Source organism: Mesoplodon mirus (genome assembly GCF_964341445.2).
Source record: "Mesoplodon mirus genome assembly, chromosome: 6".
NCBI classification, from domain to species: Eukaryota; Metazoa; Chordata; class Mammalia; order Artiodactyla; family Ziphiidae; genus Mesoplodon; species Mesoplodon mirus.
In genome coordinates this window covers 57,600,582-57,628,155 of record NC_138982.1, presented here as the reverse complement: position 1 = coordinate 57,628,155, position 27,574 = coordinate 57,600,582, and the positions used below count along the sequence as shown (strand labels likewise).

The 27,574-nt window shown below is 40.5% G+C and overlaps 1 protein-coding gene across 3 annotated transcripts in view; it reads left to right on the top strand.

Moving 5' to 3' along the window:
• The window catches only part of FNDC3B (fibronectin type III domain containing 3B), a 359,867-nt gene that overhangs the window by 311,750 nt on the left and 20,543 nt on the right, over window positions 1-27,574 (top strand). For all 3 annotated transcript variants that reach the window (XM_082624742.1, XM_082624743.1, XM_082624744.1), the window contains exons 20-23: window positions 638-751; window positions 1,071-1,220; window positions 7,433-7,713; window positions 19,863-20,075. In XM_082624742.1, the coding sequence (XP_082480868.1) occupies window positions 638-751; window positions 1,071-1,220; window positions 7,433-7,713; window positions 19,863-20,075 (758 nt within the window). The remainder of the gene's footprint in view (window positions 1-637; window positions 752-1,070; window positions 1,221-7,432; window positions 7,714-19,862; window positions 20,076-27,574) is intronic.

Below are 27,574 nucleotides of genomic sequence, written 5' to 3'. Positions count from 1 at the left end.
GTGGTGATGGTTCTCTCGATGTGTTTTAAATCTGTAGTGGTGGTTGGCTCTGAGCAGTTTGGTCACTGATGGTGGTAGAGGACAGGAGTGCAGTGTAAACCTTCAAATAGTTGAGATGGTGGAAGACATGCTGAGAAAACATTAACAGGGCCATTGGTTTTCAAAATGGAAAATACCAGTAACTAGAAGAAGTACTCAAAATTTGATAACCAACAATCCCACGAAGATTTTTGTGCATTAAAAATTAAACTGCAGTATGCATCTGACTTAGTTTTCTTTGAAGCCTTCTGAGAAATTAAAGCAGAATGCTGTGATGTAGCAAAAGTCAGCATTTTTTGTTTCTTAAGTCACAGCAAAAATGTTTAGTAAACCAACTTTCTAATCCTTTTGAATTAAAAAAATACATATATATTTATAAAAATAGACATATACTACTTAGGGAATGTATGTTAGAAGAAAACCTACATATTCAACTGAAAGTGAACACCATTAGGTAATACTTTTAATCAATTGTATTGATGATGGCATTAGCTTAGCCCTTGTTTGGTTATCTCTCACACACACGCACACACACGCACACGCGCGCGCACACACACACACACACACCTACAAGCACACATATGTTTTTCTCTTTCAGTATGGTCCCTATTCTGATGTCTCAGAAATTACAACGGCTGCAGGGCCTCCTGGACAGTGCAAAGCACCTTGTATCTCTTTTACGCCTGATGGATGTGTCCTAGTGAGTTGGGAGGTAAGTCAGGCACGTGTTCTGCATCAGTTTGTTTCTTGTACTTTATCTGCCCCCCAGTGCAAGTTATGAGGAGCTCACAAAGCTTAAGTTCACATATAGGTTTTACACAGTCATCTGCCTTGGTGCTTGCCAAGAGTTATGGAAATTTTACCACTGGTCAGAATTGAGAGGAAATTGAGTATCTTTTTCATGCTTTTCTTTTCATGTATTTGAAATATCCTAAGGCATGTTGCTCTCTTTCTCGGTTTAGTTAATTGAACACAAACATCATAGCATTTTCTTCTCAATGAAATTAACCACTTAAATTTCTGTTTTCCAGAGTCCTGAAAGCTCTGGTGCTGATATCTCAGAGTACAGGTTGGAGTGGGGAGAAGATGAAGAATCCTTAGAACTCATTTATCATGGGACAGACACCGGCTTTGAAATGAGGGATCTGTTGCCTGCTGCACAGTATTGCTGTAGGTTACAGGTAGGCTGACACTATTCGGACATCTCTCACAAATACTGGTGTTCCATGATAGACTCTTTGGGAAACTTACTCAAAGGCTCGTGATGGAGGCCATCAGGAGGGGCGATACGGAAAAAAAGAGTTCTTTTAAATAAAAACAAATGTAATTGTTTTGGTATTTTACAGTTAATTTTTGCTTCTCTAAGAGGTCCTAAAAAGTAGGAACAAAACCAGAATCATCTCCAGTGTACTTGTCACCACGCTTGCATCTTGCTTGCTGGTCAATTCACTGAATGAAGGACCGAGTCCAAGGCAAAGGTGGCACAGCTCCTTAGGGAAGATACCTTCTGTCTGAATTTTCTGAGATGCACATTTCAGTGGGAAAGCCACTTAGACAAAAGGCAAAAAACATTTAAAACTTCCCATTCCAGATGTTAAATGGAGCCAAAAACAAACACTAGAGTAGTTAGAACCAGTCTGTGTTCAATCGTTAAGACCCACCTCCCACTTCCCAGTGACCATTAACAAGGCTGGTTATCTGTAAGCTTCCGCTCGGGTGTCCAAATAGAATAACGTGAAGAATAATTGGCTCCTAGCCTAACCCCTAAGAGTGACAATAGTCATGGGTTTACTTTCATTTTATTGACTTGGGTAAATATTTTTTTTTCCCTTTGAAAAACCATATTGTCCTGAGAAATCAGGGTTCTTTGTTCATTTCTTTCCATTTGTTCAGTAACATTTCTTGAGCACCACTTTGTGCCAGAATCAAAGGATGATCCCGATGATGAAAAGGAGAGATACAAAGATTAATCAGTTGTGGTTCTTGACCTTGAAGAATTCTTTCTTCATACATGTTTAGATTTAAATAGATAAAGAAGCAAAGATGCCAGATTTAGGTTTCCACCTGATTTAAGTCATGGATCATATTGCTTATTACAAGCCCATCTACTCTCAGTGTCTCTGGGCCTCGGGCCTCTTTGGAGAAAATATTCCCTTCTTAATTTAACTTTCCAGATCAACTGAAGCTGTTCCATTGAATTCTGAAGGCTGTTTTGTCATAAACATTTCTGGCTAAACTCTTTCATTAGGCACACCTTCCTTCTCGAATGGAGGGCCTGGGATGTAATTAACCATTCTTCAGTGAGTCAGGGTCATAGCACGTTATCTGAGCTTTATAACAGCCATGATGAGTCATTGGGAAGAGGTTAAATTATGTGCTACACTCCTGTTTTTGGAACAAGGCAACATATAAATAAAAACTGTCTGCCATCACAGGAAATAACTTCAATCTGCTTTTGAGTTTTGGTGTCTCTTTAAAATGTTCTACTTCCTTTTCTTCCTTTCAGGGTATATGTTGTCACTTAGCATTAACTTCCCAAAACTGCATTTTAAAAGATACATTGGTAAGAGTAGAGCCTGCATAATAATCTTGCCTCCCTGTCAACAACAGTAAATATTTTCAAGTGTCTATACTTAATCGTCATAAAATGAGTCAGACCCTATGAAGGGGATAGCACTTTCAAGGCCATTGCTATGCTAAAGAAGTATTGCCAGGAAAGGGGTCTCCCCAACCTGTATTGATTTCTTGATACCTAAAGACCAAATCTGAATTGTTTTCATTTGACATTGCTACGAAGTCAGGTTAAAGATGAATATTCTTTTAACTATTTGGTGCCTTAAAAATTAAATCACTGGGCTTCCCTGGTGGCGCAGTGGTTGAGCGTCCGCCTGCCGATGCAGGGGGACACAGGTTTGTGCCCCGCTCCGGGAAGATCCCACATGCCGCAGAGCGGCTGGGCCCGTGAGCCATGGCCGCTGAGCCTGCGCGTCCGGAGCCTGTGCTCCGCAACGGGAGAGGTCACAACAGTGAGAGGCCCGCGTACCGCAAAAAAAAAAAAAAAAATTAAATCACTGTGATACCTATATTGTGTTTTATAAAAATTGCGTGGAGCATTTCTTGTTTGAATATTTTAATTACCATGTACCCAAGTAATTCTATTCACATGAAGCATATTGTATATTATAGGCATACTCTTATATTTTAGAAAGATTCTTTTGAATTGCTTCCTTTGTAAACTGGTAATATAATAAGTGATATAACTCGAGAAAGCTAGAACAAAGCTAGGCAGGATCCTGGAATAGAGAAAGAACATTATCGGAAATTGGTAAGATTTGAATCTAACTACATAAAGTCTGTACGTCGTTAATACCGTCGTATCAATGTTAATCTCCTGGTTTGGATCATTGTTTTATACTTATGTAAGGTATTAATATTAGGAGAAGCAAGGTGAGCAATTATATGGAAATTTCTCTGCACTATTTTTGCAACTTTTCTGTAAGTCTAAAATTAGTTCAAAATAAAGTATTTCGTTGTTGTTTTGTTTTAAGAAAATTGGTTTAGGAAAATTGCTATTGCTATTTTGTTCTTGATTTTCCCAGGGAGAAGGAGGGAAGTGAAGCACTGACAGCTGGCCTGATATACTCTGCCAGGATTTGACATGTTAACAAATTTAATCTTTACAATAACTCTGTGAATTATGTGTTACTATCCCCATTCTACATCTGAGGAAGCAGAGATGTTAATTTGCCTAAGATCACACAGTTAGTAAATAATGGGATCCAGATGTGAACAAAGCTCCAACTCTAAAAGCCATGTTCTTTTCCTTCTGTTACATGGTGATTAAAGCCTTAGTTGATATGAAAGTTGGGCTCCACAGTATCTTATTTTTCTGCCCCTGTGATAAATTTGTATCCAAAAATAAAATCTCTAAATATATACAGTAAGTCCCCTACATACGAAACTTCAAGTTGCTAACTTTCAAAGTTGCGAACGTGCGTTTGCACGACCAGTCATGTAAATTAGGTCATGTGAAATTGCAGCTTGCCCTCCGTCTCCTGTTGCTGACGACCCTTCAGCTCTACCATCTCCCACCTCCCCTCCCTCCTCCAGTCAGTAACTCTTCTTGCCTGTTCACCCGATGCCAGCCCCTGTATGCCAGCTGTTGTACTGTACTACTGTACTTTTCAAGGTACTGTACTGTAAGATTAAAAATGTTTTCTTTATTTTTTGTGTTTGTTTGTTTTCTATGTATTATTTGTGTGAAAAGTATTATAAACCTATTACAGTACAGTAGTATATAGCCGATTGTGTTAGTTGGGTACCTAGGCTAACTTTGTTGGACTTACGAACAAATTGGACTTATGAACGCACTCTCAGAACAGAACTCATTCATATGTAGGGGACTTACTGTACTCTTAATTTGTGACATAAAAATTTTACCAGAAAGAAAGTTGGTGTTGTCATGAAATAGGACTTGATGTAAAAAAATATTACAGAAGGGTTTCAAAAGTGATTTGATAGCAAATGAATGCTCTTAGCTTGCTTCTTTGAAATTAACTGATACACAGACATTATAGTGAACCTTTCATTTAAGAGATCAGATTACTTTCCTTTTGTATTATAATTTGTCCTCATCAGCTCTCCCATGAAGTAAATGAGATTTTAGAGTATTTCACCTTCATTTTTTTGTAAGGAGGTTGCCAAATTTTTTTTTTTTTTTTTTTTGGCTGCATTGGGTCTTTCTTGCTGTGCGTGGGATTAGAGGGGGCTACTCTTCATTGCGGTCCTCTGGCTTCTCTTGTTGCGGAGCTCGGGCTCTAGGCGTGCGGGCTTCAGTAGTTGTGGCATGTGGGCTCAGTAGTTGTGGCTTGCGGGCTTTAGAGCGCAGGCTCAGTAGTTGTGGCTCACGGACTTAGTTGCTCCACGGCATGTGGGATCTTCCCAGACCAGGGATCGAACCCGTGTCCCCTGCATTGGCAGGCGGGTTCTTAACCACTGCGTCACTAGGGAAGTCCCCAAGTGTTCTTATAAGGAAAAAAATATTGTTAATAACATTTATTGAGCACACACTCTGTGTCAGGTACTGTTCTAGTTGCCCGGGCTACAGCAGTGAACCCAAGAGCCTTGCCCTTGTGGAACTTACATTCTAATCAAGGGAGTAATTAAATGAAATATATACTATTCTGGTGACAAATGCTATGATGAAAATAAAAGCAGAGAAGGGAAATAAGAAATGAGGGGGGTCACGGGAGTTGGAGTAGGGGTGACTATAAGTTTTAATATGGTGTTCAAAGAGGTCTCCCTGAAAAGGCAACACTCAAGAGAAGCCTGAGAATACGATTGAATGGGCTGTGTAGATGTCTGGGGAAAAGCTCTATGGACAGAAGGGGCAGCAAGTTGCAAAGGCCCTGAGATGAGAGCAAATTTAGTGTCCCTGTGGAACAGCAAGGAGGCCAGTGTGGCTGGAGCAGAGGCAGTGAGAGGGAGGGTAGTAGACGATGAAGGCAGAGTGGTCCTGGGTTCTTTGGGAAGGTGGTGGTGGTGAGCAGATTAGATAGGGTCTTATAGGCAGTTGTGAGGACTTCAGAGGTTATTCTCTATCTGGTGAGAGGCCATTGAAAGGGACAGTGAATACAGACTGTGGGGCAAGGGCTGACACAGGTACCAGTTAGGAGGTCATTACAGCAGCCAGATATGAAAGAGTGTAGTTGGACTAGGTTGGGAAAGGATGTGCTGATGCTTTGGGCAGGGGTATGAGAGGAAGAAAGATGTCCAGCAGTGACTCAGAGATATGACTTGAACACCCAGAAGGATGGGGAAAACCACAGGAGGTACAGTGGGGTTTTTAATGAGCAGGGATGGGGTGGAGTCTTAGAGCTGTACAGACACTTGGGTTTGAGATGCCTGTTTGACATTTAAGTGGAACTATTCAGTAGGCAGTTGAATACACTAGCCTCGCATTCAGGGCAGAGGTCTGAGCTACACAAATAAATTTGGGAGTAGGATATAAATGGCATTATATTTCCCTGAGACAAGATGAGATGTCCAAGAGTTTAAGCAGAGATGACAAAGAGGTGTGCAAGGCCCAAGGCCTGGTGCCCTCTAGTGCTGAAAAGTCCCGGTAATGAGTAGCAGCCAGGAGAGGTGACTGAGAAGCAGCAGCAGCAGCAAAATAGAAACAAGAAGATGGTCCCAGAGACCGAGTGAGTGAGGATTCGAAAGTGGTGAGTGATCAGGTGTCAGTGGTAATGCACAGGTAAAGTCAGATGAGGGCTGAGCATTGACTTCAGATATGAATTTAGCATTCACATGGAAAACAGTAGGTATCTTTTCTAAAATTCCTATAGCTCTTCCAGAGCAGCACTTGAGTTAAAAGTCAGATTACTGAATTTTGGTCCCAGCTTGGCATCTAAATCTGGGGCCTGAGTACTTAATTTGACTTTGAGTTCCCTCTTCTGTGAAAGGCAGATAAGAATACCTGCCATATATTATCTACCTCAGATGGTTATTGTGAAGATTGCATAAGACAATACATAAACTGAAGTGGGCTATGCAAATATAAAGTGTTATTTTAAAACTATTTTCCATAAGAAATGGTGATGGCGATGTTCTCTCTTATTAGCAGAGAAGGTATGATTGGTATTTTTTATTTTTTTATTTTTTTATTTTTTATTTTTATTTTATTTTTTTTTCTTTTTGCGGTATGTGGGCCTCTCACTGTTGTGGCCTCTCCCGTTGTGGAGCACAGGCTCCGGACGCGCAGGCCCAGCGGCCATGGCTCACGGGCCCAGCCGCTCCGCGGCATATGGGATCCTCCCAGACCGGGGCACGAACCCGTATCCCCTGCATCGGCAGGCGGACTCTCAACCACTGCGCCACCAGGGAGGCCCTATTTTTTTATTTTTTTAAGAAGATGTTGGGGGTAGGAGTTTATTAATTAATTAATTTATTTATTTTTGCTGTGTTGGGTCTTCATTTCTGTGCGAGGGCTTTCTCTAGTTGTGGCAAGGGGGGGCAACTCTTCATCGCGGTGCGCGGGGCTCTCACTATCGCGGCCTCTCTTGTTGCAGAGCACAGGCTCCAGATGCGCAGGCTCGGTAGTTGTGGCTCACGGGCCTAGTTGCTCCGCGGCATGTGGGATCCTCCCAGGCCAGGGCTCGAACCCGTGTCCCCTGCATTGGCAGGCGGATTCTCAACCACTGCACCACCAGGGAAGCCCTGATTGGTATTTTTTAGAAAGTGGTATTAACATGAACATTGTGGAGGATTTATTTCTACCTCCATTTCTAGCCGTAATCGTATGTTACTTTAGACTTATTTAATGCCTCACGTGGAGGCATTAGAATGTGCTCATGGGGTAATGTGGACTTTGTCTCGCTATTATGTTTTTTAGGCTGTTAATCAAGCTGGAGCAGGACCATACAGTGAGCTTGTCCTTTGCCAGACGCCAGCATCTGCCCCTGACCCTGTCTCTACTCTCTGTGTCCTGGAGGAGGAGACCCTCAACGCCTATCCTGATCCGCCTTCTGTGTGCCTTGTACTGAGCTGGGAAGAACCGTGCAATAATGGATCTGAAATCCTTGCTTATAATATTGATCTTGGAGACATTAGCATCACCGTGGGCAATACCACCACCCACGTTATGAAAGATCTCCTTCCGGAAACCACCTACCGGTGAGTGCAGGAAAGTTGAAATAAAGCTGCGTGGACACGTCAGCACTTGGGACTACAGACCCTTCAGGTCCTAAAGGCCAAATGGGTGAATTCTAGCCACTCTTAATATATTTGAGTACTAAATGCTAATATAGCTTAAAAACTTGTACTACTTTTTACTTTATGAGTTGGTTATAAATTGATACAAATCCTAACCCTTGAGGGGGAATTTCACCTCATTTCAAATCAGTTCCTCCTTGTTGGTTTTTTGATAAACTACTTTTCTTTGTGTTTTTACTGTGACTCATCACTCTATGGACACCCTCTGTCCCCAGCATGTACTTGGTCCACCTCTGAAGTAGGGCTCTGCCATTCTTCTGATTCCCCCAAAGCAGACACTGTTACAGAGCATTTGTGATGGAGCTTTTACTCAGGATTTCATGAGGGGCCAGTGAAAAGACATTACATCATGCTCCACTCAGTTACCACTTGCGTTCTTTCTTTTCCCCAGAGTTCCTGTCAGGGAGCCAGCACCTTACCTTCCTCTTCTCACACACCTTTTTCTCAACATAGCCTCTTAAGATTTCAAGTCATTTAACTCTGTCCCCAGGGTGCCATAGCTGGGGGACCAAAACAGAAGTTTAGGGTTAGTGTTAGAGGAGTGCAGGAACCATCTGGTTAGTCCAGTGCCCTTTGTCAGATTAAACGGCTTCTCAAGGAGGTGCAGTAGAGCACAGATTCAGGTACAGGTCCTTAGCTGTGTCTTTGGGCAAGTTACTGAACCTCTCAGTGTCCCAGCTGTTTCCACAGGGTGAGGAGAACAAGATTACTTACCTCAAAAGCATGTTATAAGGAGTAAGCAAACAAATGTTAAATGCTTGTATAGAGCCCGGCAGTACACAGCAAGCTCACAGTAAACATGTGTTGTGATTCTCATCATCACCAAGATCTTCACCCTGGAAAACTAGTTATTCTTGGGGTAGGGCAGGGGGAATGAAGAGCAGGCAGGTAAACTTGCTACTAAAAAAGGGTTTATCATTTCACTGATTTTTTTTCTGCAGTGTTTTCTAATGTTATAATCTAATAGACTACCTTTTTTTATCCCCAGAAACTGAAGAAAGAAACCAGCTTAACAGCTGTAAGATACAAAAGTTCTATCCTGCCTAAGCATGTTACCTCTGCTTTCCCTCTCTTACCAAGTCTCTTGTGAATGATGCGTATAAGTGTATTCATTGTGCTTTTCAAAACAGTGACAGTTTTTTGTTTAGTCTTTCCTTCTTTTAAGAAATCTCTGGGGCACAGTACTTCCGCACTGTGGGTCTATGAAATAGTGATAAACACCATCCTTGCCCTCAGAGCACTCAGGGAGTTGGGGGACACTTAACAGCAACCTAAGATAGCAGATGCTTGTGACCTCACAGGCTGAAAATAACACTGTACAGAGTCCTGTTGGCTTTTCAGAGAGGAAGACCCAGGGTTCAGAATGATCAGGATGGTTTGAAGTGGGAGTCAAGTTAGAAACTGAATAAAGGCGGTATGGTATGACTTACTATAGATGAAGAGGCAGGCCAAGGGCATTTTTTCATTTTTAGCATTGTAGCCAATCTCAGAAAACCAGCCACCACCTTTGTTTGCTAACCAAATACTGACTGACCATTGTGTCCAGAGCACTCTAATCAGGTGCTGAGGAAATCCAGAGGTGAATTAAACCCAGAACTTGACCTCAGGGACATTCCCCAGTGATGATGCTCTAAGGAGACCTGACCATGAGGTGTATCTCTGGTGGGAAATGACCAAGTGAATGTCATCCCCTAGCTGTTTCTAAGAGACTGCATGTCCAGAACATTGCCTGACTTGGATTCCTCAGGCCAGAAAACCTATGAAGAAGCCACTGGCTCAGGGCTCACTGGAAGGTCTTTTGTCCAGTGTGATCCACCCCATGTCTACGCAGACTGGACTCAGATCCTCAGGTCAGTCCTCTGAACATTCGGGTCAGAAATCATAAAAGGCTTTTAGGGCAAGGTGTCAGCCTGAGAATTTTGATTCTTCCTGCCATTATGCATACCTTAAAGGTGGCTTAAATGATTATAAAACTTTATGGTTTTTAGAAGGTTGATATTGGAGGAATGCTGATGTTTATTAGTCAACATATAGTTGAATGACTTCAAGAAAGAAATCTAGAGGTCAAAAGCTCAAATGAAAGAACTGACGTAGGGGATCTTTGCTTATTGATGAAATGCCAGTTACAGTGGAAATTATCAAGAATATCTTCCACATAAGTGGTTGATGAAAGACATGTTAAAAAGTACCTCAGATTAATTCTGTTTTGGAGAAGATGAAATGGTTTACTAATGTACAGCTTTTAGATTTGGATAGTGAAACCTCAAGAGTCTATTTAAAAAGTACTTAATAGATGTAGCATAAATAATTCATTTCAGTATTAACATGCAAGGCTAGCTATATTGAGCTGAACATGGAAAGTCACATTGAGAGGATGTCACCTCTTAACCTTACAGGGTAGCTTGGAGGACACCATTTTAGACAGATTGCATGAAAAATGTACAGCTTTAGAAAAGACAGATCTTTGGCCCTAAGTCATATTGTGTTATTGGCAAAAAAAAAAAAAAAAGATTTAGCCAGAGGATTTGCTGGCCAATCAATAAATAAATTGGATGTTTCACATTTAAGGTCATCTTTGTCCAACTTAAGGAATTTTATTCCTATAGTACCTAATTGGATTCTCTGTAGTAGAACTCCAGTCAACCCATAGTCTTGTTCTTTTATGTTTCAAAAACACAATTGCAGTAACTGTGGTGAAATACAAAATGAGTATTTCAGGGAACTAAGGGTATAATTTTAGTCCAATCAACTTTTACCTCACCTTTTTTTGTCCCATAAATTGGTTAAAATATAAGTGAACAGATCATGATGTTCTAGATAAAAATGTGGAATGAAACATTTTAAGCGGCAATGGGGCTTGTTTCTTTTGGGTTTGTTTTTTGTTGTTGTTTTTAACGTTTAGCAGTTACACATTGTTCTCACACGGAGTATATTCTTTCTCTGTCTTGCTGGGACAGAAATGTGCACCTCTCCAGCAAACCTACTGACACAAAAATGGATCCATCCCTTCTCCACTGGTGCTTGCCAAACTATCCACTGGCTTGCTGACACCCTGTATAGAATTTGGTTGGAATTACAATGATTTTTTTTTTTTTTTTTTTTTTTTTTTTTGCGGGCCTCTAACTGTTGTGGCCTCTCCCGTTTTAGAGCACAGGCTCTGAATGCACAGGCTCAGAGGCCATGGCTCACAAGCCCAGCCGCTCCGCAGCATGCGGGATCCTCCCGGACTGGGGCACGAACCCGTGTCCCCTGCATCGGCAGGCGGACTCTCAACCACTGCGCCACCAGGGAAGCCCTACAATGATATTTTTAAAGACATTACTTTTAAGCTTAGAACTGAGTTTTTGTTTTTGTTTGCAGAGAAAAAAATGTTATTGAAAACAGAGACGTAGCTTTCCTTTGCATGCTTCCTGCCACAGGGAACCATAGGCTTTGTGAGCTGAGACAAGATTACCTGGTGTCACCCCCTCCCAGCACCCTGGCGTGAGCATCTCCAGTGATGGAGCAGTGTTTTCAGCTTCTACTCGCCAGGCAGTGCATTCCAGTCGTGGATAACTCTATTGCTATAGAGGTTCCCTTATATTTTGTCAAAACCTCTCTATGGCTAAAATCTACTCAGTTGATCCTGGGCTCTCCCCCAGAGCAGTGATATTCAAAGCATGGTTCCTGGACCAGCAGCCTCAGCATCACCTAGAAACTTATTAAAATGCAATGTATCAGGCCCTACTGGAGGCCTACAAATCAGAAACCCTCGGGGTGGGGCCCAGCACTCTGTGCTTTAATTAACCCTGCAGGAAATTCTGATGCATGTTAAAAGTTTGAGAACTCTGCCCTAGAGCAATGATTCTGGAATGCTAATGTATTTAGGAATCACCTGGAGAGGTTTTGCAAAATACAGAAGTCTGAGCCCCACTCCTAGGGCCTAGACATCATTATCTTATTATTTCAGCTGTCTCCTACTTAACCATCTTCACTTCATTCAGATCTGTCTTCACTGGCATGGGTTTTCTATAACCCCCTCAATCCTCTTCATCGGGTGATTTCTGTTTCTTGATGGCCTCTTTAATGAGTAGTGCCCTGACCTCCAGGAACGTTCTGGCTGGCTCAGAGCAGAGCAAGACTGTCACCTTCCTTGTTCTCCATACTGAGCAGTTAGTAAGGTTGCCTAAGATTACTTTTTTTGGCAACCTCATCATATGTCTGACTCATATTGAGCTGTCAAATAACTAACACTTAAGGTAGATTTGTTTGCTGTGCTGTTTTTGCTAGGTAAAATGGGGATGAAAATAACATTTGTCGAGTCCTTAGTATATGTCAAGCACTACATAAACCTGTCAAGAAGTGAATCATAAATCATTTCGTTCTAACAAGATGAAGTGGGCTTTATAAGGGGACGAGTTCTAAGTAGTTCAAAAGTAGTGGACTGGAGTCAGACAGACTTGACATCAATCCTGAGTCTCTCACTTGGTGCCTCTGTGACCCCTGGCAAGCTATCTAGGCTCTCTGTGCCTCAGTTTTCTGATCTGTAAAATGGGGATAATTACATAATAGGGTTGTCATGTTTTAGACTTCAGGCACCTTGTGTGGGACCTGACACCTGGTAAGTAAGCACTCAATAAATTATCTGTTGCTAATGCCTGGTAGGGTAGGGAAGAAAGGAGCCGGCAGGTGGGTTATGACCAGATTACAGATAGAAATGTGTGTGGGAATCTGGCATTATCCTTTAAGCCACAGGAGACATTTAAGGTTTCTTTCCTGTCAAGACAGGGCACGAAGAAAAGCAAGTCTAAGTGCCTGGAGACGGAATGTGGCACTGGTCTCTGAGGAGCTGTCAGAAGTAGCTTGGTTGAAGGGAGGGATGACTCTGAGCTCGCTAAGGTTACCCTTCCAGGGAGCCTTCTCCGAGTAACTTTACTCTGAACACATCTTTTCCCCTAAAGAGGTTTTCTGTATTTAAGCTACTATTTATTATTTCCTCAGAAGTTATCTGAAAATGATACTCCTTCATATTTTTCTCTTCTTAATTGGATGATTAGGTAGATTGGTGGGCTAAAAAGCCCATCTTTTGCTTCTTAGGCCTGTCTTACCCCAGCTCTTCATGGAGGAAGGGGGGACGCTGTCCTCACTGTCCCCTCACTCGAGGCATCCCAAGTACTGGGACGGCTAATTGTGATTGAGAAGTCACCTTCCCCAGTTTTCAAAGTCGTTCTTCTTTTAGCATACGTAGTGTCATTTGACAGAGAGAGTGTGTAAACTGCATTATGTTAGGCTATGATCTTCTGAAGCAATAATGTATTTGGCATCTAAAATTAGAAGATATTATTTTAATAGTGGATTTTCAATCAAAATTTATAAAGAATATACTTCTTAATTTATTTAATCAGTATTATCAGTGTATTGATGGATATTGCAGACTTCTAGATACTTAAAGGGATTTTTCACATTAGTCCTGCCAAGATAGAGCTTCTCAGAGTTAAGTCACTTCCCTGAATTGGAAAGCAAAATTCCATTTCCCTTGTACTTACTTTGCAGAGCTTAAGATTTCAGAAAATGATACACATTGCATGTTAAAAGAAAAAATGAAGATCCTATCTAAATGTCAAGATTAACATGTTACTTCAGTTAAAGAGAAAATGTCTCAAGTTTGGGTTTGGGATAGACTAATTTAATAAAACTTGAAAATTATTTTTTTCTGAGGCAAATTTTCAGGATTGTTCCTCAGGTTAGTGTTTGGTTTTGTTTTTTTTTTATCAGTCCTGGGTGAGCTCTCACTGGGATTAGGAAATTATTTTCACACACTGCATTTTTCATCCGAAGACAAAAGAAATATTAACTAGCTTAGTCCTTGTTCAGTTTTCTCTGCCTCCTAGACTAAGAGTTCTTAATATTTTTAGAAGACATGGCCTCATTTGATCAGTTCCTCGGTTCTATTTCAGTTTTGAGTGCTACTTTATCATTAAAACTGATTAACATTAGTTCAGTACATCAGCTACATGGAAAAATGTTTTCCATGCATTTTTACTGAAACACATTTTGTTATTTGAATAAATTGAAGCAAGTATTTTAAAACCTAGGCAGTTCATTCCAAGGCCAAAAGTTGTTTTACTAATGTGAAAATAAATTTGACTGTTCTAAATGTCTGTTTCATTGGCAAAAGGCAGTTGTTGAACTGAAAGTGTGGTTTGAAATAAAATTATCTTTTGGTTGGATTAGAAGCTGCGTTTGGCTCAAGTTATGCTTGGAGGGAATGGTGTGTCAGAATGCACAAAGACTTTGAGCCTAGAAAGACCAAGTTCACACCCAGATCTGACCTATATCTGCTGTGAAGATTAGTGCAAATGACTGAACCTAGCCGGCCTCAGTTCCTGCACTTGTGAAATAGAGTTAATTCCTTCCTCATGGGGTTGGGGTAGAAATTAGAGACTATCAAATCTAGACTTCAGCACCTAGTAGCCACTGTATCAATTAGATGGAGTTATTTAACCTGAGTTTAACTGCAGTTTCCTCATCTCTGAAAGCAAGAGAAGGGACTTCCCTGGCGGTCCAGTGGTTAGGGCTCCGCGCTTCCACTGCAGGGGGTGTGGGATCAATCCCTGGTCAGGGAACTAAGATCCCGAGAGGCTCGTGGTGTGGCCTAGATAGATAAGATAGATAGAAAGAAAGAAAGAAAGAAAGAAGAGAAAACAGTCATCTCACCGCATCCACGGGTACAGAGGGCTGACTGAACTGTGCCATTTTATATATGGGACTTGAGCATCCATGGATTTTAGTATCCACAGGAGTCCTGGGAACAATCCTCTGCAGGTCCTGAGGGACAACTGTACTAGTTCCTACTCCATAGCATAGTCCCTTGAACAGAGCAAGTTCTCAGTGCTGTTTGCTGCAGTGGTTATTAACATTTTCATCTGTTTCTAAGCTGTTATCTCACCTTCTGAGAAGGCAGTCCTTTTAGCTATTGCTGGGTCCTTGGCCATAATTTAGAGCAAGGAGAAACATAGATCGTATCAGCAAATTCCTCAAGTAATGAAGTGCAGTGGTGGTAGTAATACAACTAAAACGAAGATATACGTTTGTGTGCCCAGTACAGTGCTGCTCCTATAGATGCCCAACACATTTTCTTCACTGCTCTAGGGAGGAATACGGTCTTAAAAGAAGTCATAAAAATAGTAACTCCATAAAGTAGCACTTTAAAGTTCACCAAAGTCCTTTTAGCCACCTTGAATCCTTTTCTGATTGTATGGCAAAGTATAAAATATTAAAAATAGAAAGTACTGGGCTTCCCTGGTGGTGCAGTGGTTGAGAATCTGCCTGCCAACGCAGGGGACACGGGTTCGAGCCCTGCTCCGGGAAGATCCCACATGCCGCGGAGCAACTAAGCCCGTGCACCACAACTACTGAGCCTGCGCTCTGGAGCCCACGAGCCACAACTGCTGAGCCCGCGTGCCACAACTACTGAAGCCCACGTGCCTAGAGCCCATGCTCCGCAACAAGAGAAGCCACGGCAATGAGAAGCCCGCTTGCCGCAGCTAGAGAAACCCCGTGCGCAGCAACGAAGACCCAGCGCAGCCAAGAATAAATAAGCTAAATGAATAAATTTATAAAAATTAAAAAAAAGAAAGTACTTCCCATATTCCTTATCTTAATTAAGTAATCCTATTTGTAAATGCAGCGAAGGTATTACTACCCGATTTCATAGAGGAGGAAACTGTTACTTAAAGGTGTTAGATACTTTCCCCAAGGTCACCAAAGTGATGAGCAGAGTAGCCAGAAAGACTTCACTGCTAAAGAGAGTTAAAGTGCTACCATAATATTCTTGTTCTTGGTGTGTGTATGTGTGTGTATGTGTATGTATGTATGGCTAACATTCGATATGCCTACCAAATACTTCCCAGTTAAAAGGTCAGAGAACCCTAGAGCTACAGATATTAGGAACCTAGTACCTATCAAAATACTGGGGAGGCCTTGTGAAGAAAATGAATTTACAAAAGAAAGTAAATGTTAAATCTACATTTCTTTCTTCATCTTGATACTTGTGTATTATAAACTATTTTTTAATTCTTATAAATGATTCAGATCTCATAATTTTTTGTCTTGAGCAGAACAACAATCTGAAGCAACCCATTACCTCCCTTCCTTTTACTTATTAATGTAGCTAAGGGCTGTTGAGGCTGCATGGAGCAAAACAGTAGGATCACCTTGAATACAGGTGAGCTTGGCTCTGGAGGAATATGGGCAAGCAGATGGAAGGAAGTATCTTGGCCTCTGGGCTCTAGGAATATCTCTGCCCAGAATAAAGGGAAGGAATGGCAGTCTGGACAGTGGAAAGACATTGATATAAACCTTGTAGGTGAGGAAATTTGTACAACATTGAAAGAAGACTGAGACTTAAAGTCTGGCTTAATCCCCTTTTCCTGAGTAGGGAAAAAAGGTAGTAATTTCTACCACAATGATGACCACCTTTTAAAAAAGATTTTTTCTCTCCAGTTGCAAAAAAATTTCTTACTTTTCAAATCATAGGGAAAAAACTCTTATCTTAATACTATGCAGCTATTTTACAAGACTCATGCTGGGAAGCAAAGAAGACTTTATTGTAGTCTTTCAATGCTATGTTGAGAGACTGACATTGCATTATCTACAAGAGACCTGATGTAGCCCTAGTTTAATAGAATCTGGGAAAAGTAAGGCTCTTTGTAATGGAACTTTTGCTGTACTTTATCAGCGATAAGTGTTTGCTACATTCCAAACTGTGAGGCAGATATTCATCCAGTTTTGGGTGATTATGAATAGAGCTGGTATAAACGTGTATGTGCAGGTTTTTGTGTGAACGTAAACTTTAATTCCTCTAGAGTAAAGTCCAAGAGGTGTGATTGCTGGGTCATATGATAAATGTATGTTAAAGTTTATAAGAAACTTTGTAAGCAAATTGTTTTCCAATGTAACTATACCATTTTGCATTCTCACCAGCAAAATAGGAGAGTTTCAGTTGTTCCGTATCCTTGCCAGAATGGTATTAATAAGCATTTTTTATTTTGGCCATTTTAATAGGGATATAGTATTACCCCATTGTAGTTTTAATTTGCATTTTCCTAGTGGCTAATGATGTTAAACATCTTTTTGTGTGCATATTTGCCATGTGTATATCCTCTTTGGTGGAATGTTTGTTCCAGTCTTTTGCCCATTTTTTAATTAGTTGGGTTGTTTTGTGTTGTTTTGCTGCTGAGTTTTGAAAGGTCTTAGATGCATTCTAGATACATTCTTTTCACATCATATCTAAAAATTCTTTAATTCTAGGTAACAAGTATTTCCTCCTGTTTTCTTAAGAGTTTTATATTTTACATTCTACATTTAGATCTGTGATCCATGAGTTAACTTTTGAATAAGATCTGAGGTTTAGATTGAGATTTATATATTTTTTCTTTTGATATCCAGTTGTTCCAATACCACTTGTTAAGAAGACTATTCTTTCTTTGTTGAATTAATTCTGCACAGTTTTGAAAATCAGTTGGCTATATATGTGTTGGTTCTGTTGGTCTATATGTCTGTCTGATACCACACTATCTTGAATACTTTATAGTAAGATTTATAGTAAGTTCTAAATCAGATAGTGTGATTCTTCCAACTTTATTCTTATGTTTCAGATTTGTGTTAGCAATTTTAGTTCCTTTATCTTGCCACGTAACTTTTAGAATCAACTTATCTATATCTACTGAGAAGAATCCTGCTGGAATTTTATTAGAATTGCATTGTATCTATAGATCCAGTTTTGGAAGAATTGACATTTTTTCTGTGTAGAGTCTTCCAATTCATGATCACAGTATCTCTCTCTCTAGTTAGGTGGTCTTCAATAGTCTCAGCAGTGTCTTGCAGTGTATCTCTTTATTTCCTATCTCTGTGCCTTCCCCACCCCCCCCACCCCCCACTGGCTGGGACTGGTACCTGACATTAAATAGGAGTGAGAGTAGACATCCTTGCTTTGTTCTGATCTTTCATTTAGTCTTTCACCGTTAAGTGTAATGTTAGCTGCAGGTATTTCTATAGATGCCCCTTTTGGGTTGAGAAATTTCCCTTCTATCCCTAGTTTGCTGGGAATTTTTATTATGAACATATGTTGGATTTCATTAGATGCTTTTTCTGTATCAATGAGTATGATCATATGGTTTTTCTTCTTTAGGCTGTTAATATGATGGAACAGGCTAAGGGTTGGAGAATGAGACAGTGTAGAAAAGAAAAAAAAAAAAAGAGGAATGGGGGAATTTTCCCCCATTCACTCTGACCATTCAGAGACTCTTTGCTTTCTTTTGTGCCAGGCAGCTCTCTGCCCATGCAAATGTCTGGTCCTGGATTTCAGGCTGCGTTGAGTCTAATCCAGTGAGTAATGGAGGGGAAAAATGGTAAATTCACTGCTGGTTTGGTGATAGTTCAAATTCTTCCCCAAATCCTTCAGCTACTATTTCCTTTTTGGACTTCTTAAATAGCTGCTCTGTTTATTTTGTCCAGGTTTAATAGGTGCATTCAGTGAGAGAGACAGGGTGGAGTGTGCCTACTCCATCTCACCTGGAATTAATCTATTGTTTTTTTTCCTTCTTAACAACTTACAGATGTGTCATTAGATTGACTTGCTGAATTATGTAATTTTAAATTTGAAGAATTAAGGTTAACTTGAGGTCATATGATGGATTAAGGTATTGTAATACCTAAATGATATTTTCTATTTAGATATAAGCAATAATTGCTGTAAGTGAGAAGTACATAAAACTAAATTATAAGAATATTTTAAACAGATCTGTTTCCTGAGAATTTCTCTTTGACTGTATTTTTTATTATCATGTGTTTTGAAACACTGTTTCAAACTCAAATCAAGTTTAAATGTTGAAACTTTTAGAACTAGTGACACCACACTGCTCATTCAGCCCAATAAGATGCCCATGTACCTAGCAAGGGATCTGGGTGAAAGTTTCTACTAGAGGCCTAGTAATGAGACATGAAGAGATGGAGGAGAGGCAGACCTGGGGAAGATCTTAAGTGGATGAAGCTGTGGAACGCTCAGGTTATTGAGAGGACTGTCCCTATTGTACAGAAGAAGAGAGGAAGAGCAGAGGGTGGGGTGGGAGCTAGTGTGAGACCTTTGGTCCGAGAAGCAGAGGAGAAAGGCCTGTGCAGGGGTCTGCAGGCCACTCAGTGCCAGGAGGAAACAAGCTTCAATAACATGCAGTCACTGCGGGAAGGAGTGTTGAGGATGAAGGTGGAGCAGTGCCATCGATGTATTGTTTGATGACCTTGGAGAACGTTTTCAATCAACTAGTAAGGAAGTAGAGGAACAAGAAACACAGGAATGATAATAGGAAATGTTTTCTATATACATTCTAACTGTCTGATTTTCAGTTCCTAGACCATGGGAGCAGTGTTAGTATATCTTTATTACCCATAACACCGCACACAGTAAACACCCAGTTCAGATAGTTGCACGTCTGAGTGACACTCTGTTACCGGCAGTGCCTGCACACATAGCACTGGCTAAGGGCAGCAGAGGTGGTCGGGTGAGGCTGGAGAAGGGGGGGGTGTGCTGTTGACGGGCTCTTAGCCTTTGTTTTGAACTTTGACGGAGACTCGCTTGTTCTCCTATTCCATGGATTCTTTATAGCTCACTTGCTTCCAAGACTGACTTTGAGGCAGCTGAAGGGTGGCTAGAACAAAATACGGAAGTCTTTAGTATGTCTTCCCTTTTCTGCCATTCTTTTTCTTTCTTTTTCTTTCTTTTTCTTTCTTTTTCTTTCTTTCTTTCTTTCTTTCTTTCTTTTAATTAAGGAACTAAGGGATATCTTGCTAATGTGGTTTTTAGGGGCTATTTTTTGGAATGGAGAGGATAATCTGTCTTCCGAGCTGCCCATTTCTCTATTTGTCTTGAATTATTTTTAACTTGTTTTCCTTTATTCCATGACACTGCTTATAGGGGCAAGTGAGAGATACACCACACAATGTTTATTTCAAATGAGGAATCACTGCTTCTTAAACCAACGATCTTTGTGATTTTTTTTTTTTCCTTTTTCCAGGATCAGAATTCAGGCCATAAATGAAATTGGAGCTGGACCATTTAGTCAGTTCATTAAAGCAAAAACTCGGCCGTTACCACCGTTGCCTCCTAGGCTCGAATGTGCCGCTGCCGGGCCCCAGAGCCTGAAGCTGAAATGGGGAGATGGTAACGCCAGGACGCACGCGGCTGATGGCACGGTGTACACACTGCAGCTGGAGGACAGAAACAAGAGGTGAGGGCCTGAGGCTTCATCCGAAAATTCGATGGCTTTGGGTTGTGGGATGGAATCTTCCTTGTTCATTTGTCCTCTGAAGCACTCTTCCTCCTTGTTGAAAGACTCCCTAGGTATTTGGGTCCTGCATTTAATACCCAAAGTTGCACCCTCCATTCTCCATTTGGAATTTTCTAAATTAACATTCTCGTGATCCTGATTTCCCTACATGTGATAATATATGTGTTTTTTTCTTTCATAAAGCCAGAAAATGGAGAGAAATTATCCAAAAAGAAAATGGTCGAATTCAAGTCCATGCTGTTTAATAGTGTTATATTAGTCACGAGTGCAGAGGGAAATAAGACTCAGGAAAAGATGTTAACCTCTTTAAATATTCAGTAACCATCCGGACAAACATGTTTACCAGTCTGAAAAGCTGTGGTGATGTACAGATGGGGATTGTGCTCTGTAACTATGGGCAATGCAATATAATATCAAATTAACTAGAGCAAATAGGAGATTCTTTATAAAACTCCATGCTCAGGAACACTCTTGGCTACAGAAATCAAATACAGCCTTTCACATAGTATTTATTTAATCTAACTTTATTTCCTCTGAAAATGGCCAATCAGAAGATGGGCAGCTGAACTGTATTTAGGAATAATTCAGATGTGTAGCAAAAGTTAATGACAGAAAGTTCTGTTACCAAAAGTTCAAATGAGAGAATCAGCTGAAGGAGGTAGGAGATGAGCATAAAACCAAGACAGCCTGATGGAGTAGACATGCTGCCCCTTCCTGTGCATACCTGCCAAAGCACAAACCAGTGTATGTGGAAGTATTCCTGTTATTTCCTCTTCATGCATCACAGTATCCTGCTCTTTTATATGGGGAACTGGTTCTAATTAGCACAGAGACCCCGTCCAACCTCTACCTCTGCTCTGTACTCGAGTACTCGGATTCATGTGAGCTCAGTGGGGTCCTGCTGTGTGGAAGGCACTGTTTGAGGTGGGCCCTCGGGGACACCAATCTCAAGAACGAAAGCAAGGCCCTGCTTCCCCCTCCAGAAGCATAATATCAACCTACAAATCGCCGTAGAACACGAGTGCCATTGGAGAAAAGTGCTCTGGGAGTTTGAAGGAGGCAGACTTAGGGAATAAAGTGCAGAGACTGGTTGGTTGCAAAGATCAGGAACAGCTTTTTGAAACAGATAACATTTGAACTTGACATTGGAGGACCTGGAAAACACAATAGTTCGACTTAGAAGAAAAAAAGTGATCGTCCTTTTGGGAATGAGTCCCAGTGTAGAAAGGACAGAGAAGGTAAGGCTTCTTTTGGGGAGGTTCATTAGAGATTAAATTCATACTCGTTCACAGACAAGACCATTTATCTTACTGTGCTGTGTGCTTTTGGATGCATTTTTCACGGGCTCATTACTTTACTGGTAGGAGACTCCTTGACCTTACTGGCAAGAACAGGAATTATGTACTAACAGAAATCATGATAAATATATAAAGCTAGCATTTGGGGAAATTTGTACATGAGTCTCTTTTTTTCCTGGGCTTTTGGCTTACATTGTTGGCAGGGAGAACCTTCCTTAGAAAATACCTTCTAGTTGTACTGTTTAGAAGAAGTGAATCCCAGGAACATTTTTGAAGCTGGTGGCAGAATTGGGATCAGAGCCAGCACCTCCTGACTTCCCCATGCAGCTGCCTCTACTGTTACCTCCAAGAATATGGGAAGAATGACAGCTGTCCACCAAACCTGCCATCCCCAGTGTGCTGCAGTCCTGCCCTCTGCAGGGCAGCCACCTGAGGTGCCTTGTACAGAGAACTGAAGAGATGCTTAGAACAGAATCTCCATGAGCAAATAAGAATGCTGGTCCAAATAAGAATGCTGCTGTGAGACATTTAAATATGCCAGACAGAAAATAGTGCAGAGTCTAGTAATCAATACAGGCTCCTTCCTCATAAAAAAAAAAAAAAGAAGAAAACAAAAAGGGGTGGGGGGGCTGGCTTGTTAATCAAATAAATGACTTGCCTAAATTTAAATGGCATTTTAAGAAAACTTACCATTAGGAGCAGTGTTTTTCTTAATTTTATGGGCTAGAGTCCAAATTTATCTTTTTCTAAATTAGATTTGTCAGTGCTCCCAGAAGTTATTAAAGTAATAGGAATATAGAGCATAATAAATTCTCATTCCATTTGTGGAATTATTTTCCTGGGATTTAAAAGGATGAAATTGACCTAATTTCAGTTTGAAGATGACCTTCCTTAGTGTCTTGAAACTGCGCTCTTGTAGTGAATGGCCCCCTGAATCCAAGCCTTTAACTTTGGCTCTTGAGTAGTGAAGATCAGGGAGAAACACTTTGAGTTGGATAGATCATAATACTTGTTCTTAGACAGCTCTTTGTCAATTCTCATCCCCTTGAGGTTCTTTAGGACTTGGATCTGGCCTGTCCAGTTTTTTCTTCCAAAGTGACAGCTGTCTTTTTCATTGAACTTGTGGTTGCAAGAGTGGTTTCTAGTTGTGGCTTTGGGGAAAAGTGTACACATTCTTTAGCGTGTGTATTGATTTCATTAAGCGCTAACAAGTTCCTATTATGGATGTGGCAAAAATATTATATATCCTGCTGTGGCCAAGGTGAGAATCAGAGTTAGGTCTGATTGTGGTTTTAAGGTACTTTCTTAGCTGTCAGCTCTCAAAATATTTCTTTTGCCATGTTCGCTTGTCTCACCAGTCACTGTGGGCATTTAGAAGGAGGGCTGCGGTGTCTGAGTCTTGTCGCTGTCCTAGCCAGCCAGTGCAAGAAATCTGAGTCTTTAAACATGTTTTGCAACAGAAGCACAGTGAAAATGAATAACTCCCTGCTTGGTAATTGTCAGATTAAAGAGTTGAGTTGATTTCAGCTGCTAAACTATTGCTCCTGCGTTTTCTGCATCCATGAAATACAAAGGGGTTGAACTAGAAGCTGAACTCTGAGATCCTTGCCACCTTTTCACCTTAAAGCAGTGAATCTTTGTAGATTATTTGTGAGCTAAATCCTATATAAAAAGATGTCTTTTGTAAATGATTAAAGAATGTTATCTCTTTTTTTCTTCATGTTTAATTTCTGCTTTTGACAAATAAGAAAATAAGAAGAAAGATACTAACTTTCCTTAAGAGTGACCACTTAATGGGCAAAACCGCTAAGGTTTTACATCTGTGATCTGCTGGTTTATTATGTTTAATTTATATACCTCATAATCAAAAAAATCTGAAATGACCCAGAGATTTCTAAGTATACCGTTTGGCCAAAAATATATTTTCAGACTTTCTAAAGGACACTACTATTTATTGAGCACCTACAAAGTGCCAGGCATTGAGAGCTTTATCTACATTATTTAGTTCTTGAATAGATCACAGTCTGGCCGGGGATAGGTAGAAGAGGCAGCAAATCATGGTGTGGAGGGCTTAAAGATTGACACATGCACAGAGTGTTGAGGGAAGGTAGAAGAATGTCATGTACTTTAGGCTTAAAATTGAACAGAGAAGGCTTATTAGAAAAGGTAACAAGTTGGGTGAGTCTTAAAAGGGAATCAATCTTATAACCTCATGCTGGAGAGCCTTAGGATGGAGACCAGTGATAAGGACTCAGGATTGGTTGGAAACCGAGGATACAATCTCCAGAGAACAGAAACATGCCCTGGGTCTTTCTCCTTGTAAATGCCTTTCTATTCTGGTACTTTTACACTTGGATTTTTTTTTTTTATCTTAAATTTGGGGCTACTTCATGTAAATAAAAGGGATACCAGAAGGGCACCTTGCCCAAATCCTTGCCCCAAGGTAAGTCAACCTAGAATTCATCCCAATCACCTGGAATTGCTGTGTAGAAAGTTTTCCCCCTTGATCAGTACATTTGTTTCCCATGCATTCGAGATTTTGACCCACAAGATTCCCAGTCCAAGGTCACTGACTACATATTTACGTAGCAATCTCAAAGTAGGACTAAGTTTATCCGTAGCAGTTATATTATGATTGCTCAGTCAATTTTTTTTTAAATTACCGCAGTGTGCTAGGTCTTGTGAAGTATGTAGCCTGTCTATAAGGAGCTTATCTTGCTGAGAAATTAATGTGAAAAAGTGAGCAGACAGTACAAGAGTTTTTATTTAATTTCAACAGAAAAACAAAAATTATGTTAGTTTGGCTAAGAGTGATTAAGTCTATTATTCTTAACAGATCTAGCAGAGATCCAAATGTCTTTGGTTCCTATGTATGCAAGAAAAATATATACCCCAAAGTAAACATTTTCATAATGCTGTGCTAACCGAATCCAGGGATTAGAATAACAAGATCAGCTCATGCATTTTAAGATTATAATGTGTAATGATGATTTTGAAGATGCATTTGTCTGTGTTATTGAAATGAAATGTTATGCTGCCCTAACAGAATTTGAATTGATGCTGATTCTCGTCCTGACCCTGTGGGTCCCTGTTCCTGATAATTGTACACAGCACTGAGGCAAGAGGAACTTAAGTTCCAGGAATACATTTATGGTTAATCTGTTGTTCAGGTTACCCAGATAGCCAACGTATTTTAAAGCAAGGCTCCAGCAAAATGGGGATGGCCTAGAGGGCTCTAATAGAATGGATAATTGCCGCTTGCTCTCCTTTTAACTCAGCCCTTGTGCCTGTGACACTTTTACCTTTAGCCAGCAAAATTGGAGGGGCTATGTAATGTGTACAGTATGACTGCCTGTTTGCTATTAGAGAGGGATGGAAAAATAATCTGCATAAAGAAACCCTAAAAAATTATACACCAGGCAACTAACAAAAGTGGCCGGGGTATATGAGCACTACAGGAGTGAACTTTCTTAATGTATGCCTGTTATAGAACAAACTCCTGCTTATATTTCTCAGAGCATACTGCTGAATTAATGAAATAGATGTAACACGACTAACTCAGTGCCCACAAAAGACCCTCGATATTAGCTTCCTTTGCTTTTCTGGAGGAATCCCCAACGCACATGACCACCCTTGTTGGATAAATGGCATTTTTATATTGCTTTCAGTCACCAGAAGGCAGTTATGGTTCTCGACAGGGGTGTTAATTCTCTGTTGTAATCCCAGATCTGTTACTGAGTTTCTAGATGACTAGAGGCATGTCCCTTAACTTCTTTCTGCCTTAGTTTCTCCCTTTACAAAATGCAGCTAGTGATACCTGTCTTCAGTCCCTGATTGATGGGAAAAAAGCATTTTAATTTTTTTAAAAAGGAGCATAAAGATTCATCCTGCAAAATAAAGACTATCGCTAGCTTATTCAGTTTCAGGCTAAAATGTTCTAAGGACAGCCCAAGGTGAGGATTGGTAAATGAACTATTTGAGATCTTAATTAGACCAGAAGTAGAATTCAGACTACAGTTTTTTCTTCTATTTAAAAATAAATAAGTAACAGAATGGAATTGGATAGCATTTTCCTCTCCATTTTTCCTAAATGAGGTAAGATTGAGATAAGGCCACTAAAATAAAAGTAGGCTAACAGAAATTTGGAAGACTCTGCGAAGACTATGCCTGAAGATGAGATTCACTGCACGTATTTGAAAGCAAAGTAGAAGAATGGAAAGTTTCAAGGTTCTCAGGTGGTCTTTAGAGAGTCTAGTTATACTTTCTTTGAATATAAATAAATTTCTTTTTTGATGTATATCAATAAGTGCAGTGCAGACAAAAAATCAAAAATAGGAATTTTATTCTATGTACAGATTTTCATCAGTAGCTATGGTGACATTTTATTTCTTAGAAAAGGATCATAACCAAAACATATTGCGGCCTGATTACTCACAAGCCATGTGGAGCTGGGGACATGGGGGTTAGGAAATTAACTCCTTTTCTCAATGGTCTTTTGGAAATTGCTCTCGACACTTGAGCATTCAGTCTCCAAACTGGGACTCTCAGCAACATCAGAACCAGTTTTGGAAAAGCATTTCTTTGCCTCAGGTGTCCTCATGTGATGCCATCTGCTGCCATCTGCTTCTGCATAGACATGGCGGGACTCAGTGTTCTTTGTGGAGTGAGGGCACATACTATTCATTCCTGTTTTGAACAACCTCCATTCCCAAACGTCACTTCAGTAATGTAGGAAATTCACACACACACAATCCATGGAGCCCAGGGAAATTAAGAAAAAATAAAGGCAATGACATGTCATTGCTAAGGAATATAGCCACATTGAGCTTACTAAGAGTGTTAATTTGTGATGTTTTGAAATGTGCCATTTGCAGCCATTTGTAGACCACAGGCCGTTTTAGGTCAGCAGGTTAGATCACTTTGAGGAGTAAATATTAATGGGCTTCTGTTAGCCTGCACTGGGTAGACAGCAACGAGGAAATAAACATACAAGCCTCAGCATTCTCTCTTATTTTCTACTGTGAATTTATTATACTCCATCCAGAGAATTCTTGGACGTTTCTTTTGAAACAAAACTGTTTTAAGGAAACATTTTAAAATTAATTCTTTGTATATCATCATTTTCCCCTAAAATGATTTTTTTTTTTTTTTTTTGCGGTATGTGGGCCTCTCACTGTTGCGACCTCTCCCGTTGCGGAGCACAGGCTCCGGACACGCAGGCTCAGCAGCCATGGCTCACGGGCCCAGCTGCTCTGTGGCATGTGGGACCCTCCCGGCATGCCCCTGCATCGGCAGGCGGACTCTCAACCACTGCGCCACCAGGGAAACCCTAAAATGATTTTTAAAAACATTTAAAGATGTAACATGTCTGAATTTCTTCCTTCAGTTGCACTTCAGTGCAAAAAAGTTATCTTTCACAATATTAAAGCCTAAAATACTGAGGTTGAAAGAATTTCTTGAAAATCTGGTTGTTTTGCCTTCCTAGTGTATATTTAATAACAAATCATAGAATTTACTTGGTCCTTTCATTTGGATCTCAGAAAAATTCCTGCCAGGTGAATAAGACAGTTATTATCCCAAGTGTCCAGAAACAGCCTGGAGAGTTATCGATTTGTTCATCATGAAGGTAACAGACTCTGCATTGTGGTCAAGGTCTTTGTACCTCTTTGTACCCACCATGGAGTACTCTGACAGGCAAGCCGAATAAGCATATTCATTTTCTATTCATAGATATGTAAAATATTTTTTAAACCACTGCCAAATTACCAAATTAAAGCCCACATGTTTTTGTTACCTTCAGAGTGTTTAGTTTCAAGAAGACATTATAGTCAAAGCTGAAGCCAGTTGGGGGCAGAGCCATAAAGAATTCATTTAGACCGTAAACTTTCAGTGACCCACCGAACGTTCTGCCTTGTTTATGCTTCCCCTTCCAAGTAAACATTTGTTTTAGTACATGAGAGCATTTCTCTCCGTTTTTCCTCGCCCTAAGTAAAAATGCCCAAATTTCCATAAATGGCCAGCATTTCTAGAGGACCTGCTGCTCCATCTTCATCTGTTTTCCACAGCTGTTCTCCGCCTGGGTTTTCCAGGACAGGGTGGATGGTATTCACATGCACAGCTTTCTCTCCAGCTCCGGAAAAA